The sequence below is a fragment of the Ammodytes marinus genome (genome assembly GCF_949987685.1).
Source record: "Ammodytes marinus genome assembly, chromosome: 12".
NCBI classification, from domain to species: domain Eukaryota; kingdom Metazoa; phylum Chordata; class Actinopteri; order Uranoscopiformes; family Ammodytidae; genus Ammodytes; species Ammodytes marinus.
Window position 1 is genome coordinate 11230960 of NC_137216.1, and position 21768 is coordinate 11252727.

At 40.4% G+C, this 21768-nt stretch overlaps 3 protein-coding genes across 3 annotated transcripts in view; 2 read left to right on the top strand and 1 right to left on the bottom strand.

The window, feature by feature from the left end:
* Positions 1-14334, top strand: part of lrrfip1a (leucine rich repeat (in FLII) interacting protein 1a) — a 47983-nt gene extending 33649 nt beyond the window's left edge. The window contains exons 19-29 of the mRNA XM_080038410.1: positions 520-612; positions 849-941; positions 1116-1208; positions 5144-5291; positions 7624-10815; positions 11532-11786; positions 11888-11937; positions 12478-12598; positions 12870-12949; positions 13040-13144; positions 13236-14334. Coding sequence (XP_079894536.1) covers positions 520-612; positions 849-941; positions 1116-1208; positions 5144-5291; positions 7624-10815; positions 11532-11786; positions 11888-11937; positions 12478-12598; positions 12870-12949; positions 13040-13144; positions 13236-13343 — 4338 coding nt within the window. The 3' untranslated portion in view covers positions 13344-14334. The remainder of the gene's footprint in view (positions 1-519; positions 613-848; positions 942-1115; positions 1209-5143; positions 5292-7623; positions 10816-11531; positions 11787-11887; positions 11938-12477; positions 12599-12869; positions 12950-13039; positions 13145-13235) is intronic.
* Positions 13404-17526, bottom strand: tyw5 (tRNA-yW synthesizing protein 5; the record flags this gene model as incomplete). Its single annotated transcript, XM_080038411.1, has 6 exons — positions 17387-17526; positions 16730-16803; positions 16009-16083; positions 15650-15728; positions 14940-15077; positions 13404-13427 (listed from the first exon to the last, which is right to left on the bottom strand). Exons 1-6 carry the CDS (start codon positions 17465-17467, stop codon positions 13404-13406), a joined length of 471 nt encoding a protein of 156 aa, XP_079894537.1. The 5' UTR covers positions 17468-17526.
* A 301-nt stretch (positions 17527-17827) lies between these two features.
* maip1 (matrix AAA peptidase interacting protein 1) lies at positions 17828-21426 on the top strand (the record flags this gene model as incomplete). Its single annotated transcript, XM_080037533.1, has 5 exons — positions 17828-18151; positions 18287-18358; positions 18777-18903; positions 20112-20262; positions 20618-21426. The coding sequence occupies 5 exons, from the start codon at positions 17828-17830 to the stop codon at positions 20694-20696; spliced, it is 753 nt and encodes a 250-aa protein (XP_079893659.1). The 3' UTR covers positions 20697-21426.
* Between the last annotated feature and the right edge of the window lie 342 nt (positions 21427-21768).

Consider the following 21768-nt stretch of genomic DNA (forward strand, 5'->3'; position numbering starts at 1 on the left):
GACAGAGATAGTCATTTAAACTAAGAATATTTGAATATTTAATATGAAAGTAAATATAGAAAGTGTAGGACACTTGAATGTCTTTGGATTACTACATCATTAATGTATCTGTATGGCACATCAGACAATTTGTCACTGTGGTTCAAAGCATCATAATGATTCATGTGGCATAACTTGTATGGAAAGACGTATGGAATTTGGCCCTAATTATGTAGGGGAAACCTCAGTGAGACTTTTTCTAGCAGTCATCAACAGTAACAGGACAAGGACTCAGCTTTTTTTATAATACCATGCAGTAAAGCAGCAATACATAAGAAAATATGTGCAATGTGTCTGCAAAATGTACAAACACATTTCTCCAAATTTAAAATGTTCAGAGTGTATCCGGTGAAACAAAGAGAGAGGCTTACCACTAATGTTTTTGGTTGGGCTGTTGTGTGTTTTTATTTGTATGAGACCAATGTTCAAAGTGAAAACAAAAGTGCTACTGGTTGTCAAGCTGTCTCTTGTTCCTCACAGGAATTTGATCGAGAGAAACATGCCCACGGTGTGCTTCAGTTCCAGTTCAATGACATGAAAGAGACGCTAAAACAAAGTGAAGAGCTGCTAAATGTGAGTATTTGACCCCTAGTTGTGTGTCTCAGGAAGAGTTTGAAACAAAGGGCACAATCTAAGCCTCCCATTTGTTAAAAGGACCGATATTTGGAACATAAGGTGTCACTTAGAAGTGCTGCATGCTGGGGTGCTTTTCAAAACTTTCACACACTGTAAATACTCTATGCACTGCTTTCCTCTTTTTGTTTTCTCTGTCTACCTCTCAAACTTTACTTCCTTTTCCTGCTGTATAGGAAATCCGTCAGCTGCGTAACAAACAGGAGGGTTTTACTAGAGAAATATCTGACTTGCAGGAGACGGTGGAGTGGAAGGATAAAAAAATTGGGGTATGGCCTATGAGCCCTGGAACAGTAGTTTGTTATCTTGCCTTTATCACTTTCAGCATTTCATTCATTATCTCCTTTGCATGTTACTGAATGCCAGCTTTGACTTTCACTTCCTTTCGCCTTTTCTACACTTCTTTCATCACTTTCTTTGGCACACGCTGGGGCTCTGCTCAGGCCTTAGAGCGGCAGAAAGAATACACAGATGCAATCCGAGTTGAGCGTGATGACCTCAGAGAAGAGGTGGTGAAGCTGAAAGACATTCTAAAGGTACTTGGTCAGTGTGTGAAGGCTTATTTCACCCTGATGTGTGTAGGATTGGGAAAAACTTCAAAATCTAAATAGGTGAGTCAATCTAGGGAAAAAAAGGGCTTAACCCCAAAAAAATTGATACAAAAGGTTTTTCAATGGATTCCAGTAGTATTTGGTGTGCTGAATAACATACTAAAAGTCTACCAAAATCTACCCCCCAGAAAGCCCTCATTTCCAAGATGGCGGCCGAAATGGCGGCGGGGAGCTTGAAATGGCTATATCTCAAATTGAAAAAATGTTGCAAAGGAATTTTCAACTGATTTTGGTACCTCTGGACATGCTTACAAACATACTAAAAATCTAGGAAAATACACCTTCCGGAAAGGCTTCATTTTCAAGATGGCGTCCAAAATGGTGGCTGGCCAAGCTTAAAATGGCTATATATCTCAATAGAAAAATATTATTCAAATGATTTTTCACTTGATTCTGGTACCTGCAAATATGCTTATGACCATACTAACAATCTAGGAAAATATACCTCCCAGAAAGGCTTCATTTTCATAATGGTGTCCAAAATGGCGGCCGGGAGCGTAGAATGGCTATATCTCAAATGGAAAATGTTACAAAAGAATGTTTCAACTGATTCTGGTACCTCTGTACATTAAGAAAGTGCGACAAATCTAGGTAAATATAACTGCTAGAAAGGCGTCATTTTCAAAATGACTGCCTGATGGTATAGGGGAGGGCTGGGCGATTAATTGAAATTCAATTTCGATTACGATTTTGGCGTCCCTCGATCATGAAAACAAGATAATCGTAATAAATTGATTATTGTGTCGCACGCCGTGTCTTGTGTGGTAAATGCAGCGAACCCTTCTGTGCCCCCACCCAAACACTTTCGCTTTCAGCGATTGCAATGCAATGGTTTATTCAGCATAAAGTTAAAGTACTCGCCCAAGACTGATGTTAAATCGAAACACAAAAGCCTTGCGTGAGCGAAATAGCGAGTTGCCAGTTGAAACTCCGTGACGGTGGGTAACGGTGTCATTCACAGTGACACCTCGCCAGTGTGAGCCGCCGCACAGAAAAGCCCTGTGGCTTTACGGCTAAAATGAACCGGGGATATCCTGCCCGTTAACGTTGTTGATGTGGAAGGCTTCAGCTCAGATCTTGTCATCGAGACGACATTGATGAGGTCATTGAAGACGCATGGAAGTGGAATGACTGACAATCAGAGAGCCCTTTGGACCATGTCAAAGTGCATAACATCACAGTACAACACCGCAATGCAGGAGTTCACAAACCAGACATACACAACATCAGAACAGCACAAGGACTCAACAGAGGCAAGGATGAAAAGGGATGCTGCTGACCTGGAGAAGATCACTTCAAAACTTGCTATATGGTCACCTTTCTCTCCAGACTCTTCTTTAAGGAATGTTGTTACAGGTGTTGTTGCTGAGGACGGAGTGAACGTGCATGATTATGACTCTGTTGGACGCAATATCATGCACAAAATGATTGGACAGCCTGCATTCACGTTCTCATTTAGTAGAAAGGATAAAGCCATAACCCTTGGACAAAAATCGTCTATCAAGGTTGCTCCTGATCGAACAATTGATTTTGCACTTCTTTTTCAACGTTTCCTGATTGTCTCCCAAACTGGAGAGCTATCATTGGAGGAGGTTATGCGTTACGAACTCAGTCCTTTCCCTCCTGCCCTCTTTGAAGCTGGAAACATCTTCCGCAAAGGCTGATAAACCACAACTTGCGCACGCAATCTGTGATCATGCAAGTGATGCAATCCTAGATTCTGTACCAGAAACAGATCATTATGTTCTTGATGGAGGTTCACTCCTTCACCGAATACCATGGAAGCACGGACAAAGCTATAGTAAAATTGTGCAGTCATATGCAGACTTCACCATCCAACATTATGGCTCAGCTACAACCATTGTGTTCGATGGCTATGGGGATGGGCCATCCATTAAAGACAACACACATCAAAGAAGAGGAAACAATATTCATCCCATTGTCAACTTCACTGCTGAGACAGAGTTCTCAGGTAAGAAGGAGGAGTTCATGTCAAGAGATCTGAATAAACAAAGGCTGATCCAAATGATAAGCGATGAACTGAAAGAAAGGGGTTGCACTGTGGTCAATTCAATTGGAGATGCTGATGTAGACATCGTAAGGGCCGCAGTGGAATCATCTCTTCTTCACACCACTACGCTGATTGGAGAAGATACAGATCTCCTTGTCTTACTACTTCACTATGCACAGAGAGATAGTAAGGGCGTATATTTCAGATCAGACAAGTCAAAAGCTGATGGCAGTTTTAAAGTGTATGCCGTAAACCATTTAAAAGAAGTACTTGGACATGATGTGTGTTCTCAGTTGATGTTCATCCATGCTCTCACTGGCTGTGACACAACTTCTCGTATCTTCGGGGTTTGCAAAAAGACTGCTTTCCAGAAGCTTGTAAAAGGGGATCCCGTCCTTCGATCTTGTGCCAATGCATTCATTGTCCCAAACCAGACCACAGAGGTGATTGATGACCTTGGGTGCCAAGTAATGGCTGTCCTCTTTGGTGGAAAGTGCACAGATTCCCTTGCAGCAATGCGATATAACATTTTCAGCAAGAAGGTTGTCTCAGCTTCATCAACTGTAACGCCTGAACGTCTGCCACCAACTGAATCGTAGAGCGTACTACCAGGTCATGGTCTGGATGGGAACAGAAGATGGTATGGATGCCCTGAACTGGGGGTGGAGCCTGCAGGACAATAGATTTGTCCCACTCATGTCAACAACGAATGTTGCTCCAGACAGTCTCTTGAAGGTCATTCATTGTAACTGTACCACTGCCTGCAAGACACTCCGCTGTTCTTGCAGAAAATATGGACTACCTTGTACTACTGTCTGTGGACCATGTCAACTTAAGGAATGTGACAATCCACTTAACAAGTTTCTTCCAGAGGAGCCCGAAGATGATGATGAATAAAGACCACAATAAGTGTGGCATTTATGTTATTCAACAACAACACCACCTTTCTAGTTTGAATAGTAACCAATTTGAACCATTTAACCAATGTAAGCTTACAGGCAGTCATTTTGAAAATGATGCCTTTCTAGCAGTTATATTTACCTAGATTTGTCGCACTTTATTAATGTATAGAGGTACCAGAATCAGTTGACATTCTTTTGTAACATTTTCCATTTGAGATATAGCCATTCTACGCTCCCGGCCGCCATTTTGGACGCCATTATGAAAATGAAGCCTTTCTGGGAGGTATATTTTCCTAGATTGTTAGTATGTTCATAAGCATATTTTGCAGGTACCAGAATCAAGTTAAAAATCATTCGAATAATCTTTTTCTATTGAGATATATAGCCATTTTAAGCTTGGCCGGCCACCATTTTGGACGCCATCTTGAAAATTAAGCCTTTCCGGAAGGTGTATTTTCCTAGATTTTTAGTATGTTTGTAAGCATGTCCAGAGGTACCAAAATCAGTTGAAAATTCCTTTGCAACAGTTTTTCAATTTGAGATATAGCCATTTCAAGCTCCCTGCCGCCATTTCGGCCGCCATCTTGGAAATGAGGGCTTTCTGGGGGGTAGATTTTGGTAGACTTTTAGTATGTTATTCAGCACACCAAATACTACTGGAATCCATTGAAAAACCTTTTGTATCAATTTTTTTGGGGTTAAGCCCTTTTTTTTCCTAGATTGACTCACCTAAAAGGGAAATAAGGTTTTGAGCATTGTTGTCACAGTAAATAAAAATAAAAAAATTAAATAAAAAGTTCAGTAAAGGAATAAATTAATTACAGATGCAAATATATTCTAGGTTTCAAACTGTCATTTTTGAAAATGTGATTTAATTTTTGCTTTATTACAATTATTTTCAAGACATGTAGTCTATATATAATTCTATGCCTTTACATTTTGTCTAGAAACATGGAATAGTATTGGGACCTGATCTAAACAACATCAATGGAGAAGTTGGTGAGGCAGAGGTTGAGGGGTCGCCCAGTGCAGACCCTGCGTCCCAACCAGCGAAGGATTCACAGCCATCCCCAACGGAAGGGAACAGCATGCTCGGTAAAACACATAACTTTTTACTGCATGGCTTGGCATACAATTGTTTGAAGACTTTCATTCCAAAATGCTTTACTTAGTAGTGAGATTACTTGTATGCAAGTTATTATTCCACAATTGACATCTGAATTTTCCAAATGGTTAATGTCTCATTTTGGAATGAATTCTTCAATTCCTGGTAACTTAAACACAGATTTATTTATCTGACCGTAGAGGATAAGTCTTCTGGCGTTCTATATTTTTCTTGAGCCTAAAAGTTCCATTTTGTACTTGAAAACAGAGAGTGACAAGAAAATCTCTCCACAAGGTCAATACGGTAGCTGTTCGTGGAGCTTTCAAGATCCCAGCCAATGTTTACTAGAAATCATTTGAGTGCTTAGAAGAGAAAGTTGTAGAGACTGTGTTATTACAAAACTACAAACGACCTTGTGTTAAGATTGTTTCGTCAACTTCTTTTATTGTAAAGAAATTCCATGAAAATGCCCAAACCAACAATGAATTGATGCCTCTAACACATTTTGTGTGTTTATCCAAAGCTTTATACACTCACCGGCCACTTTATTAGGTACACCTGTTCAATGGCTTATAAAAACAAAAAGCTAATCAGCCAATCACATGGCAGCAATTTAATGCATTTATGCATTTAGATGTGGTCAAGACAATGTACTGAAGTCAACCCGAGCATCAGAATGGGGAAGAAGGGGGGTTTAGGTGACTTTGAACATGGCGTGGTTGATGATGCACGGCAGGATGGATCCATACTTTCATGTTGTTTATGCCAAATTCTGAACCTGCCATCTGAATGTCGCAACTGAAATTGAGACTCATCAGACCAGGCATGATTTTTCAATCTTCTATTGTCCAATATTGGTGATCCTCTGAGAATTGTTGCCTCGTTTTCCTGTGTTTGGCTGACAGGAGTGACACCCGATGGGGTCTTTTGTTGCTGTAGCCCATCTGCTTCGAGGTTGGTTGTGTTGTGCGTCCAGAGATGGTATTCTGCATACCCTGGTTGTAACGAGTGGTTATTTGAGTTACTGTTGCCTTTCTATCATCTCGAACCAGCATGCCCATCCTCCACTGACCTCTGACTTCAAGAAGGCATTTTACGTCCGCACAAATGCCGCTCACCGGATATTTTTTCTTTTTCGGACCATTCTCTGTAAACCCTAGAGATGGTTTAGGGTGAAAATCCCAGTAGATCAGCAATTTCTAAGATACTCATACCAGCCCTCCTGGCACCCTCAACATTGTCATGTTCAAAGTCACTTAAAACCCCTTTCTTCCCCATTCTGTTGCTCGGTTTCAACCTCAATAAGTTGTCCCGTCCAGGTATACATGCCTAAATGCATTGAGTTGCTGACATGTGATTGGCTGATTAGTTATATGTGTTAACAAGAAAATAAACCGCTGTACCTAATAAAGTGGCCGGTGAGTGTACAGGTATATCTTCTTCTTCTTAGCCATAAAGCTAGCCAAAACTATTAAACAATTATGAGCCACACTGCTGCAGATAAATACTAGTACATTCACTGAACACTACAGTGCCCAGCTATTTTACGAAATTGCTGACTCTTGTAAAGAAATACACATTTTGTATTTGTGACCAGGTTTTAAAATTGTATGTCTTTAGTGGGAATCAATAGGCTTGCGATGGCTACAATGTTGGTTGGAAACTATTGAGATGGTCCATTGTATTGTCGGTTACTTTCATGGAATTTGTTGACAACAAGAAAAATATAGTGAAACACCAGCGTTATCCTGTAAGCAGCATCTAACCAATATCTTGCTGCATGTACTATATATTTTTTTTAAACTAAGATTCTACTTACCAACACAGCAACTTCTTGCTTTGGATTCAATGCTTAAGCTTTGGCTTTTACAAACATATTAGTTCTTATATCACAACTAACTCTGTTAAGGCAGGTGGTGCTGGTGTGTAGATGCTGACATGTCTCTACAGGGTTAATGTTATACATCATTTAAGAGTCCTTTTTAGAAATTATTATTGCCAAAAATGGGTATATGCATCAGGATTATTTGACACTATGTAGGCCTATACATTTGAGCAGATGGCTTCAGGCTTCTTTACTTGTCACATTGATGTTCTTGGGAACTTCATTTTGATGTTCTTCTTGCCTTTCATCTTCATCTTTTTCTGGGTCTTTTCTTGGCCCTCTTGGCTCTGCTTCCCTTTCTGGCCAATGAATCGGGTTTTCTGCCTTACCTTGACTTCTGCTGATGCACTTTACTCTGAAGATTACCTTAATTAATATCATGTCTTAAATCAACATTATTGGCCCTCTATCACCATCTCCTCTTCATGATCTCTCAGGCAACACAGAGGAGGCTCAGTTGAGAAGTAGCAGAGAGGAAGAGGTGGATCCAGAACCGCATCAACAAATGTTTGCAGAAGCCAAAGAGAATCACTTGAGCTCTGATTCACTCTGTAATGTTGCTGGTGTGTCCACACTGGAAACACCTATTGAAGAGAATCCAACAGTAGAACAAAAGACAGACTTAGCCACAGAAGAAGACAATGTTGAGGGAAGTGGCCTCAGTGATGACTTTAATGTTGATATTGATGAGCCTTCAATAATAGAAGTGAAAGATGTATTGGTTTGCGGAGCTGAGCTCCCAGAAAAAGAAAAGTCACAGGGGGGAGATTTAGTGGAGACAAACTCTGAATTAGGGAACACAGAAAGCAAAAGCAGCAGTGTTGACACACACAGTGATGACACTCAAGAGGCATGCAACGTTCATGAAGGTAAAGAAAGCAAACCGGAAGATATTGAGGAAAGTAATTTGAGAAATGCAGAATCATGTCATCAGCAAAATGTCTCACAAGTTGTTATGAAAGAACATTTACCTGATGAGTCAGGCACAGGTGTCTCAAACACCAAACCTCAACAAAAGCCTGAGAATGCCGAGGAAGCAGAGAAAGAGGCAGAGGAAATGTCAAGTAAATCCCAGCCTCAGGGTGCAACTTCTTCAGGGAAGAAGAAGAAAAAGAAGAACACAGAAAGCAAATGCAGTAGTGTTACCACACACAATGGTGACATTAAAGAGGCATCCACAAACATTTATGAAGAGAACGAAAACAAACAGGAAGATATTGAGGAAAGTAATTTGAGAAATGCAGAATCATGTCATCAGCAAAAAGTCCCACTAGATGTTATGAAAGAACATTTACCTGATGTGTCCAGCCCAGGTGTCTCAAACCCTGAACCTCAACAAAAGCCTGAGAATGCAGATGAAGCAGAGAAAGAAGAGGAAGAAGAAATGTCAAGTAAATCTCAGCCTCAGGGTGCTACTGCTTCAGGAAAGAAGAAGAAAAAGAAGAAGAGAGGTAAAAAGAAAGGAACGCATGAAGATAAGAACCAACAAAAAGATGGAACTGAAAAAGAAAAGGTAGACTCAAAAGAAGACATTGAATCAGCTACAAAGAAAGAGCCTGACATGGATATTTCTGTCACTCAAACCATCAAGGAATTAAGAGTGGATCAGGTTACAAATGAGCAGGACAGGCAAGAAACTCGGGAGGTAGATGCATCGGAAGTGGTAAAACCCCCTGAAACCCTTTCTCACAATGAAACTCTCAAAGAATCTAGACAGGACCACGTTGCAGATCAGCACGACAACTTACAAGGAGTGCAAGCTGCAGCAACTAGTGAAAAATCTTCTTACATTGAAGCTCCCAAGGAAATAGGAGTGGATCATATTACAAAGGAACAGAACAAGGGACAATGTTCGGAAACTGAAACAGTAGAGGCAGTTATGCCTGCTGAGAATGTTCCTCACATTGAAGCTTTTGAGAGATCCAAAGCAGATATCAAAAAGGATGAGCAAGACAAAGAGCAAACGTTGGAAATTGGGAAGGCAGAAGAAACGGAATCTAGAACAAGTCCCATTCCAGAGCCCAAGCTCGGTACTTCTGATCTTATTGATGACAATACAGGTGCCGAGATCACTGATGATCTTGATAAAGAGTGCCCTACCGATGTGGAAAACTCTGGAAGTGGAACAGACACCTCAAGTAATGTCATCCACACTGAGTCTGAAATTGTTGATCGTGCAGAGGATGAATTGGTGTCTATTAAAGAGACGGAATCTGAATGCACAACTAAAAACCCCGAAAAGACCTTTGAAACAAACAGTCAAGAAAACACTGAAGCTGAATTGCATGTTCCAAGCCATGATGACACTGATGACTTAAATGATGGCCTCAAGAGCTTGTCTGGTTCACTGACACCTGCAGCCATCAACTTGGGCAGCGGCGACACTGCCATCAAGGACTCTGAAAGCGAGCCCAAGGATGCAACTGAGACAGTCAAAGATGATGAGGAACCAGAGGCAGACACTAAACAAGAATCTTCTTCCGCAAGTGGGATTCCCTCAAGTCATGATGGCGATAATCCAGAGCTAATACCATACAGAAATAAAGATGAGCTGAATGAAGACTTGAGGGAACCTGAATGTCTCCTTGAGCCAGAAAGCTCCATACATAAGGAAAAGAGTAACAGTTGTGACAGTGCTTCATTAATGAAAAGCACTGATGCATTTGATGCTGAAAAGAGTCCTTTGGGGACTGTAATGCAGGACGAAGAATTGGTTGATGTAGACAGCCAGACATTACAGTGTAAGGATCAGATTATTGGATCAAAAGCTGAAGTGTCTTCTAACACAGAAGTTGACATGTTAAATACACCAAATTCTCCAAAAGAAGAGGAATTTGGAATTGGGAGTACTATGGAGAAGGACAGTACTGCAAAATCAGAAGGTCCAGAGTATAAGAACAGTCCAAATGATCAGCAGAGGGAGACACATCTTGGTCCTTTGTCAGAGCAACTGTGTGAACCCAGCAAAGACAAGTGTGAGGATAACGATTCACCTCAACCTATCCTGCAGGACAGTGATGAAGAGGAGGGTGAAGATCAGAAAGGGCTTTCTTTTGATTTTGATGAAATGGATATAGAGGCGGCTATAGAGATGAGTATCCATAAAAATCCCAATCAGGAAGAAATTGAAGATGGCAAAAGCAGCAATGGTAGTTCAGGGCTGGGCCAAAGTAACACAGAATCAGATGAAAATTCACAACAAGAGCCAGTGGAAAGCCAGGACATGAAGTGTACGGAAGATAATGGTAGCCAGGTAGACAGATTAGACAAAGAGTCGGATACTTTGCTTGAGGACAATCCAAACTCTTTGGGCAATGAGGAGGCCAAGTCTGAAAAGGGCGAACATGTGTGTGAAAAGCAGAACAACATGCCTGAGGTAGAAGTTGGTGTATCAGATGAGCCCAGGCACATTATAGAGGAAATTGTTGTGGAGAATATAAACCCAGCGGTGTCCTTATCCGTAGAGCAAGGATTAAATGCCATTAAGCATGAGCGGCAGGGGGAACATTTGGTTTTACCAAAGAGTGCTGACCAAGTGGCCAGCAATAAAGAGCCACCACAGGCAGGGAATCCTGTGAGGAAGAACAGTAAGAAAGGAAAAGGCAAGGGCAAAGAAGACTGCAAGATGTCTTAGCTTATATAATGTAACTATATAATCATTGTATCTGCTCATCACTAGTATTTGCTTAGCTGTTAACAAAGTGGTCAAATAAATATGTGCAGAACCTTACAGCACTTTGATTCATTCCGAAATGAGTAGTGATGTAAGTAAGTGTATTTTAATTAAACAGTCTTAAGTCCAAGCATCATTGATGTAATTTGTTCAAAAAATAATTATAATTTGTATAGAATGTAAACTGCCTGTTAGCAGTATATTTTACTTTTGGACAATTCTTGCACTGCTATTATTTTTTATATTGATACACATTCATCATGCTGCTTTTAATGTGCCATGGAAAATATTTATCTGCAATGTTATCGCATAACAATTTCTTATGCTACAATTCTGGGAACTCATTACATGTTCATTTCTTACTTGTACAATAAAAACACAAATGTCAATTAGACTCTGGAAAAATTAGCTTTGAGGTGTTCTAACTGTAATGTTGATGGTTAAAATGAAAAATGCTTGGTGAGTGACCCTGTTGGGCTATTGTTTGACCAATACAAAGCCATATACATCTACACAGACTCTGAATTCTTAAGTAATACAGAAAATGAACGGTAAATGTATGTTTGCATTTTGTTGCACACAATGAATGTCAATAAATACCCTGCTGGTACCAATTTGAGATGTAACTTTAATGTGTTTTTGTAATCAAATATTGAGAGACATAATGAAAAGCAAAGTACCAGCTTCACCATCCCTCTCAGACAGCACATTTACACTTACACACTCTATATGTAGTCATAGCTTATCATGTGGTTTTACAGTGTGAAGATTGTCCTAGCAGCTCTTTTCCACAGCTTGTGCATGCTAACATTCCCCCTCACACCCCACTCCATCACCTCCCCCATGGATGCCTGCTCTGTTGCATGCATCAACCTCCTACCCTGACCCAGACCCCTCCCACCATCTCCTTGGCTCCTCCCACCCCTGGTATGTTAACTTACTTTACTTTTTAAAGATGGACGCTAGCAGTTCTGATTGATATTGTGGTGACTTCTGTCTCATGACGTGATGAACTTTTTCTCTTGTAGAGATTCGCCTGAGGAAACTGGTGGATGAGCGTGAAAAAATGATAGAACAGGTGGGTCAGGGATTCATCCATTATCGGAGACCGTGATGTGGCTGTTGATGATTATCAGATTGAAACTGGTCTTTAAACATATTAGACTTTTGCCATTCCTTTGTATTGGTTGGTCCCATTTCTAGTATAATCAAGATTTGTGCATGGGTTTGTGCACCATGGTTATTTAATTTAGCTAAATAAATAACTGAAATGAAGCCTGTAACCAGAGATCGAATCAGATGTGTCTAAGAAAACATCTGAATGTTTTTATTTTTTGAATGAAACCATAGATGGTGACCCAATTTATTTATTCAATGTGCTCAGGGGCCACAAAAAGGGTATAAGATGTGAATAATGTTTTTTTCTTCTTTAAACTCATTTAAAAGACAACTACAATATCTGTGTGTGGTGGCCAAAAGCGTAACCGGTGTAACAATTCCCCAACCTAGAACTCGTAAAACATGAGTGTCTATGTTCTTCATTGAGACTAAGATGCATTGCAAGCTGTAGTGAGGTGTCATTCATCAGCTGACATGGTGTGGTTCCATCATTTTCTAGGTAAAGAAATTAAAGGCCCAGCTGGAACAGAAGACACAAAAGAATGGCACAGAGAAAAGCTTAAGCCCAGATGGGGAAATTCTTGAAAACGGTGATGATCCAAACCTATTAGAACTGCAGAGTAAGTATACGTATGCATTACAATCCAGAAGAACTGTAGTTGCAGTTTAAGATCTTATTTTCTCCTACAACTCAAGAGTATTTTAGATATTTAAAAAGAAAATTCACTTTCACCTTGTATTTTGGCTTATTTGAAGATCGTGTACTTACGTGATTCTTGCTGTTCTGAGTTTCCACCTTCATGGTTGAATGCACTTTGTGGAAGTTGCTTTGGATAAAAGTGTCTCCTAAATACAATTTTATAAAATCTTTCTTTTCCAAAACTTTTCCAGGAGATTCACATAGGCAAGTGAGCGAACTGAAGTTCAAACTTGTGAAGGCAGAGCAAGAGGTCACTGCTTTGGAGCAAAACGTAAGCTGAAGACAATTATAAATTCCTAGCCTACTTAAACACACGAAAATATTGCCATTTTATTTTTTTAACTGACTTTTTGTTTTCCAGGTGACCAGACTTGAGGGTCAGGTGTTACGCTACAAGTCTGGAGCGGAGAACGCAGAGAAAATGGAGGACGAGCTTAAGGCAGAGAAACGCAAGCTGCAGAGAGAGGTAAAGGCTTGTTTTCACAAGAGTCGGTCCTATTTTAAAAGGCTGGGTTTTAATCGCACTGTTCTTCTCCCTGCCCCATTCGACCCTACAGCTGCGATCAGCGCTTGACAAGGTTGACGAACTCGAGTCAAACAACAGCCACCTCAATAAAAGACTGGACAAGATGAAGACTACTCGTGGCATGGCCCAGACTCCATAGAAACGCAACCACGCGTCAACTTCTCTCTATTCAACACTTGGAAATGGCTCATCCTGCATTTTAGGGATGTTGCCTGATAGCAACCTTAAGATAAAGAGCAAAAAGATAAAGAACAAAAAAAAGCTTAGTTATCATATCCACTGAATAGAGATCACAAGCAATGTGCCATTTCTTTGTCTATTTTCTGTCTGATGAGAAATCCTTTTAGCGTTGAAAGAACATGAAGTTCGGGAGAGGATGTTTGTGCACCTCCAGACTTTGGTTGAGCTTCTGCACTGCTCTGATTAGCGGGGGGGACAGGCCATACGGAGAGTCAACGGCTCCAAGAAGACTTGTCTGTCGTCTGGTGTAGCCAGAGACAAGACTGTCCTCATCATGCTGCCTCATCAGTGATCCAAGATGTATTTAACTTGCCTTTGCTCACACGTAGGACAGAGATATTCAACCAAGACTGATGGCAGTGCAGTGAACAGTACCAGTGTCCATGGCCCCAAGACTGTTAACTCTTCACTGCTGAGAAGACATGAGTGATTTGTGTGTGTGCGTTGTGAATGAAAGAGAGCTGAACTAAGTGTATTTTCCTCATCCAAAGCCAAAACTATTTTTGAAAATGTAAATGTTTGGGTGTGAATGTCACTTGTGCGTAAACTGAACGAGCTTGTTTGCAGACTAAAAGCATTGCTCAGTTTGAGTTGTAGTTCCTGTATGCAGCCAGTATTCTGATGGCAGGTTAATGAGCGTGTATGTAACCGCCATTCAGTCCTATCTCTTTGCTTTATATAGTCGGTCACTGGTTGGCTCTTGTGCCCGCACACTTTACTTGCTGAGACGTACCGTAGGATTTTGTGACACTGACTGGGACTCAACGCAGTGTTAGCAGGCGATACTGAGCACAACCGGGGAGATGCTGCTGCTGCTGCTCCACTGTTTACAAAGCTTTAAAAAGGAAACAAAGAGCTGTATTCTTTGTGCAATAAAAGTTCAAACCACATTGGTATCTGCACATTTGCACTTCTGTGGCCACAAGACTTTTTCTAACCTTGTTTCCATACGGCATGCTTTGTTGTTCAAATGTCTGTGGCGATGTGTCCTTCATCGGGATCATGTTGGAGGCTTAGCTTGACAGTTTTAGACAGTTAGTCAATGTTGTTTTGAGAGTTTTTTCCAATTTCCAAGGTTCCCATTTCCTTAAAGTCATCAGCATATTGCTGGCTATTGAATGAATATTTAAACGGTATGTTCACAAAAACCATAAAGCATAGGTATACAAGACTACATTGTAATGATTGTTTTAAAAAATTGATAGAAGGGGCTTACAGAGAAATGATTACAAATCCAATATATTTTCTTCAATGGGTTAATGGGGTCTTTGAATTATTCAGGGGAAGTTAGTCATTTAAAATGAAGGTATTTTAGATGTATACAACATATATGTTTCCTCTGATGCAGTCTAACTTGACTTGGTCTACAACAATTTGTTCAATGGATTGCATTTGTTCTCTTCTTATTTTAAAGAGTAATGCAGGAAGCGACTTTGGATTGACTTAGATGTTATTTTGGGCTCTCACCAACCAGTGTTAGACACAGTTGACTCACGTCGTAGTGAGTCCACAGCTGCAGGCCACAGGAGCTGATGCGGAACAAGCTGGAGAAGAACTGATCAGCTGCAAAGAATTGTGGGACGTGGAAATCTGCTGCCAGATCTGGGAACTGTTTGCTCAGGTCAGCAGGCTCCTGTGTGAGAAAGAGATTTTTATATTCAACAGTCAGGAGTCAGGACAGACATTTTTGCCAAGTACAGTTTTAAGGCGATACACTGCAGGCAAAAAATGCAGATTTTTTTACTCAACCTTCTTTTTGCATCTGTATATTTCTCATATACAACCATTTTTAACTGCCATTATCTCAGTGGTATTTTGTTCCCCCAATACTCTGAACTTTGTTCTTAAAAACATGCCAAAAATTAATTTTTAAGACCTACATAGTACTTTTTTCAATATAGGCCCACATTAAAAGCTCTTGCTTTATCTAACATCTAGATGTTTTGGTTTTTAAAGAGATGCACTAATTAGTTTGATATTGCCAGATTTGCACATTTGTTCAAGCAATTATAGAAATATTGTAATACAAAAAATAGTTGCTTTAATATCAGTAATCAACTGGCAAAGTTTTATGATATTTGTGATTACTATTTTTATCCTTTTCACCTGCAGTATCCCACCCTAAAATGTATGTTTAATGTTTGCAGAATATGGAAGCTTCAAAAACTAATATTCTGTCCTCAAGAGATTTCCCAAAACTAAGACATCTCGAACGTCCTCTCCCAGAGACCAGAGATAGTAGCTCTCATCCTGAAATAAAATGAAGGACTTTTTGTCATCACAACTGTAACCATTTCAGTATACCATATCCTCATTTTATGTCCGCACTATGTCTTGTCCACTTATCAGAAGAGGAAAAGTTGTGGATTGTGATACCAGCCTTTTCCAGGAAGTCATTTATCAAAAAATTACAGTAAACTATCAGTTGATAATTGGTCGACGAATGATGATTATCGGGCAGATATTCAGCATTTTGTTACAGTTTTTGCATTATAATTTAAAAAAAAATGTATTACATTATGGGTCGTTACAGTAGCCTATGAGCACTTAGTCGGCTGAACTACCTGTACACAAAGTTCTTGTGGAGGAAGTCCATCTGCGGCACAGTGGACACGTGGATCTTCACCTCCCTGTGGTTACTGGGTTCTGGTGGTGGTGTGGCGTGATGAAAGAAGTTGACAGCTGACGCAGGTTTGAGGAGGCTTTCAGGAACAGCTTAATTTATTCAACACAACAAATCTCATACTGCAGTAAACGAAGCCAAATAAAAGTCAGAGTATTTTAGCCAAATTGAAACAGAGGAAGATACAAGACTGATCCTGGTCAAACGTAAAAAGCCCCACGAATGCTGCTCTGCAGGCTCTCTTATCCCAGGGTTCACGTAAACTGATTGGTTGTCAAAGACGACACTCTTTGTCTAATTGGTGGGTTTTAACTATTGTGCAATCATCCCTCCGAAACATCTGTGGAATAGATTGACAGAGACACTGTCCGGCCTGGCGGCCTGAAGTCTGGGTTTGACCAGTAACACCAACAGTTTTGGACAGTGGCCGTATATTATCACCTCTTTCCTAATGGCTGGGAAAGGCACGAATCCAGCCAGTGTTAACTCAAACCTATAAAACAGTCATGCAAGTGTCTGGTTTAACTTAAACAGAAATAAGGTGATTTACAGAAGCTCAGTCCCTGTCCAGCCAACTTACGCATTCCTACAGGACAGGGGGATTTGGCAAATACCTTCAACTAGTCTACAGAAATGTGTCTTGAGAAGTTCATACACTTCACTGTCCCAGGTATTCTACACTCCACCTCTCCAGACACGGCCCCAGACCCACGCCCCTCAGCACGGCCGGTCTGCGCTGGGGAGGGAAGCATCAGCAAAACATCTGTACACAATATGATGTAAAGAGACATTCAACCAACTTTAGACATAAAGATGGAGAGTTTTGTAGCAGCTGTGTCAAAGACTGTAAACATGGTGATGCCATTGGGGTTATCTTATCTTAACATGGGCTTGTAGACATATTGCAGGGTTTCCTACAGCTTAAGGCAACATAGATAAAGCCTAAGTCTTAATTTTTACCAACTACAATCCCAAGAACTTAAATGGAGGAAAACAACATCAATTTATTTGGATTGGGGATACTTAGTGGGGGATGCATAAAACATGACCCCTTTGCATAAAACTGTCCCCTCACTTTGCAGACATTTTTAGACTTTTGTAAAATGTATTTGACATTTACCAATTAAGGACTTATTTTTTATTTTTATTTTTAGAAGGTGTGGGAATGTTTACTGAACAGACATAAATGACCTATGGTAAACCCATCATTTTAAGCATGGGTAAGCAATGCAGCAATGCCCTGCGTCATAGGCAGTTTATTAAGGCAGCAGCATCAGTGTGGTACCTAGAGAGACAGTCCCACTCTTAATTGGTCTTACCTGCGGATAAATGTCTCTCAGAAAAACCTCCTTGTCTACCTCTGTGAATACCGGTACAGGTACTTTTTCCTGTAGCTCCATCTCACCATTTACATTTCATTATCTTCGAAAAATGTACAAGCTGATAACATTGGCTCATAATGTAAACACCTCCTGAACTTTCGGGGTGTCACATTTTTAGTGTTCCCTATAGAAACAAAAATGCAGAACATTTGTGTTGTGTTGTAGATTTTTATTTAAAGTCAAAATCTACTTTAAATAGTGACAATAATAATAAAAAATGGTTGGTTATCCAATTTAAGATACGTGCTAAAGGTGGTAAAACATGCTACGTATTTTGTTGCGTTACTATCTGTATTTTGATCTGAATATATGTTCCCTTCCGGAAGCTAGATGTGCACGGACAATAAATCCTCCCAGAGAAAATATGAGAAAAGAAAGATGGCGCTGCCCATGTTAAGAGGTTGTCACAGGTTTCCATCAACATTGAGCTTAAGCCGAGTGTTTTCAAATGACAGTATCGCCCTGAGCTGCTCCGGTAGGACGCGGCCTCCTCCTCCGGTAAACGGGCGGACAGCAGCGTTGGGACAGGTCCGCCTTTACAGCTCCGACCGCGGGGAGCAGAAACCACACATCCAGAAGCTGGTGGTGGTCGGTCTCCCCAACCCTTTCATATGGTTCCGCACCCGAATATACTACTTTCTGATCCGGGCGTACTTCGATAAAGAGTTCAACATTGAAGAGTTCACAGAGGGAGCGAAGCAGGTGAGGAGGAGGAGCAGCAGACTGAATGGGGCTAGCTGGTGATTGCTAGCTCCAACTTCTCAGGCCGATACAAAGCCTTGTTTGTTTGCTGTCAGTTGTGTTGTGTTGCTGAGGACGTGTGGTTGACTCTTTCAGGCCTTCTCCCACGTGTCAAGACTGCTGTCACTGTGTCAGTTTGAAGATTTGGAGGGGCTCGTGGCCAAAGACGTGAGTATGGGAACAGGGAACCATGCAGGTCCCTATGTGTCTGGTCCCTAAAACTACTGGTTAGCTGCAGTGATCTGCTCTGTTTACTCAAACATATGCATAGTACAGATCTGTTTTCTTGTTTGTGGAACAATCCAATGGTTAAAACGACCAAATGATCATACACATCTGAATTTATAACATTATATATATATTTTTTTGTCTAAATCAGTGAATGTCTACTCACAATCAGCTACCTGTCCATAGTGTATCGTACAACATGCCCGTTTACAGAGCCTTCGCTGTGTATTAAAAACTGGATTTTTCTTTCGATTCAAATAGGTAGTGGATTGTGAGCAGATATTCACTGATTTTGAAAAAAATATAAGGAAATCCTTGTTGTCTAATCGCCCTGTTTGTAATGTTGGCGTGGTTTCAGTTGGTGGGAAAGCTGGAGGAGAAATGCAGTGTACTGCCGTCCAGCCACAAGAAAGCTCTGTCTGCAGATGCTGACCAGATCATGTACAGCACAGCCGGGGACGTGGGAATCTACTACGATGATGATGGTCAGCATGACTTGTTTTAAGAGGCTGGTACTATGTGTGTCTGTTCTTTCTATTGTCAACAAAGACCCAATCCAACAATGAGCTGTGTGTGGGGGCGTCCTCCAGCTATTGCTCTTAAGAGTATTATTAGCCTATTAATACTCTTAAAGGTCTATGTCACCAGTGGGAATATGAAGGTGTATTGAACTCTGAGATCCTATGTAGTATAAATGTGCCAATTTATAGTTGTGACATCACAACTGGGCAAATTGTAGGGTTAGACAGGGAGACCATAAAACACTCTTTCTGCCTTTTCTCAGGCTAGGATGAACCAATTTCTAAAATGTTTGCACATTTATACTACATAGGATCTCAGAGTTCAATACACCTTCATATTCCCACTGGTGAAGTAGACCTTTAAGAGCACAGAATCAAATGTAGAGTAAATCTGCAGCCCAAAGTAGTCCCAGAGAAATACACAGTTTCCTGTTTATTCAACTTAATTATTTTAAACTAGAAGTGCCCTGCTGTTTGAGGAGTCTTCTTTGAAAGTAAAGGTATAAATTAATTATACGATCTTCAAAATATTTGCCTTAAATTGAATAAAAATAAAATAATGGATTGCCACAGAAAGGGTATGAAGAGTCCTAACACATTGTTGATGTTGGTCTTTTTATGGAATCTGTTGACAACAAAAATACAGAACATAGCCAGCCTCACCCTTCTGGTTGTTAGCACTGTTTTGATGCTGGTTTTGTAACTTATTTATTAGTAAATTGATTGCGTTATTGTGCAACTTTAATATTTTTGAGGGGACATGATTTTCTATAAAGCTATAGTGTGTAATGTCTGTCACTCCCATGAGAAATGCTGGGTAATTACAAAAACAGTTTGTAAACGGTGCTGTACTGAGAAATACAGAGAGAGTTTTGTGGGGCTGATAGGCTCAATCGTCTTCGTGTCAATTCATTTGGCAAGGGCTTGAATATATCGGATATTAATTTATTTGAAAAAAGTTAAGCACTATATCTTTAAGTCAAGTTAGTTATATTGATACAGCCCAATATCTCAAATTTGCTTCAAGGTACTTTACTATCTGTACTGCCTATGACGGCCTCTATCTTTAGACCATTAAGTGGGTCAGGATAGATGGACGTTGCATGCACAGAATATACCAAGTGTGTGAAAATGTGTGCTGAGTTAATCAGTGTCAGTGCTTTTTTTTCCAGGGAGAAAGTTTGTCAGTATTCTGATGCGTTTCTGGTATCTGACGAGCGCACATCTTTCTGACGACACCATGGAGGGAACCCCCTCCTTCCACGTGGCGTTTGGTGGAGAGGGAGAAGCAGAAACCAAGAGGCTGCTATCTGCAAATTATGAGTGAGTAATATGTCTTCTTCTAAAAAAAGTGTAATGCCGTGTGTGTGTGTGTGTGTGTGTGTGTGTGTGTGTGTGTGTGTGTGTGTGTGTGTGTGTGTGTGTGTGTGTGTGTGTGTGTGTGTGTGTGTGTGTGTGTGTGTGTGTGTGTGTGTGTGTGTGTGTGTGTGTGTGTGTGTGTGTGTGTGTGTGTGTGTGTGTGTGTGTGTGTGTGTGTGTGTGTGTGTGTGTGTGTGTGTGTGTGTGTGTGTGTGTGTGTGTGTGTGTGTGTGTGTGTGTGTGTGTGTGTGTGTGTGTGTGAAATATAAAATGATGTGTGACTTAATCCTTCTGATTTTCCTTTGTGGCTTCCTTACAGATTCCAAAGGGAGTTTACAAAGGGGGTGGCTCCAGACTGGACCATTACGAGGATCGAGCACTCCAAGCTTTTGGATTAAGATTGTTTGTTTGACGGCTGCGCTGCCTGTGGACACTAGTCAAAGACATGGAATCTTTATTTGTTTCTATTAAAATGATTTAAAAAAAACCATCAAGATATTCAACAGACAGGGGAAACTAGATGCATTTCTTCACTAGGAGGTTAGAGGAAAGCACCAAGAAAAACCTGGATTCATCCACTCGTTACTGTAGTGAATTCTGCAGTTCATCAGTGTTATGGTTTTCATTTCTATCTTTAACAACAGTGATCGGAACACTGAGACTCGATCTGTGAACTCATGCTGTGGGAGGTTTGGTACATTCAGCAATGTAGTCGCCCAGGAAAAAATCTAATGATATTTTTCAAATTATTCAAATCATCATAGCATTGTTTTAACTGTTATGTCACATTGTGTGGGCAGGGCTAGCTGCAAATGGGTTTGCTTAGCACCTGTGCTGGGAAACACACATCCTTTTTTTCTATATTTGAAAAGAGACAGATCGGTGTCTAGAATTTTATTTCTGATTAGAAAACTCGTGTTTTGCTTTGTAGGTCTGTGTGGTTATAACGATGTTGCTATTCAATGTACCAGATTTGTTTCCACACAGAAACTTTTGTTTTTTTCACCTGTTGCAGTCACCTGACTATGTAGTACATGATTTATATGTACTGTATGTGTAGAAGTGTGGTTGCAATGCTTGAGGCAGCTTGATGCAGCCCCACGATTGTTTTATTAAAGATTTGAGAAATTTTAAGAATGTTTCTACACTCATTTTGCACCGTGACGCTTGTTGCTGCAATTGTATTTTATTTTTTTACATTCTTATTAATTGGTGTTTGAACAATTTTAATACAATTGTATTTCTCATCATAAACAAAACTAATAAAACAGACACACCAGCAAAGATTACGTTAAGGCCGTTTAGAAATGTAATACAATCCAAAAAGACAATGCAATGAAAAATAAGTAAATACATAAAGCTAAGCAGAACCTATGAGCAGAACCAACTTGATGCTGTCATTCACTACCTGCTATCCTATTGGTCCATTTTTCTCAGGTTCTCTCCTATTGGCCAAATAAACTGCCAGTC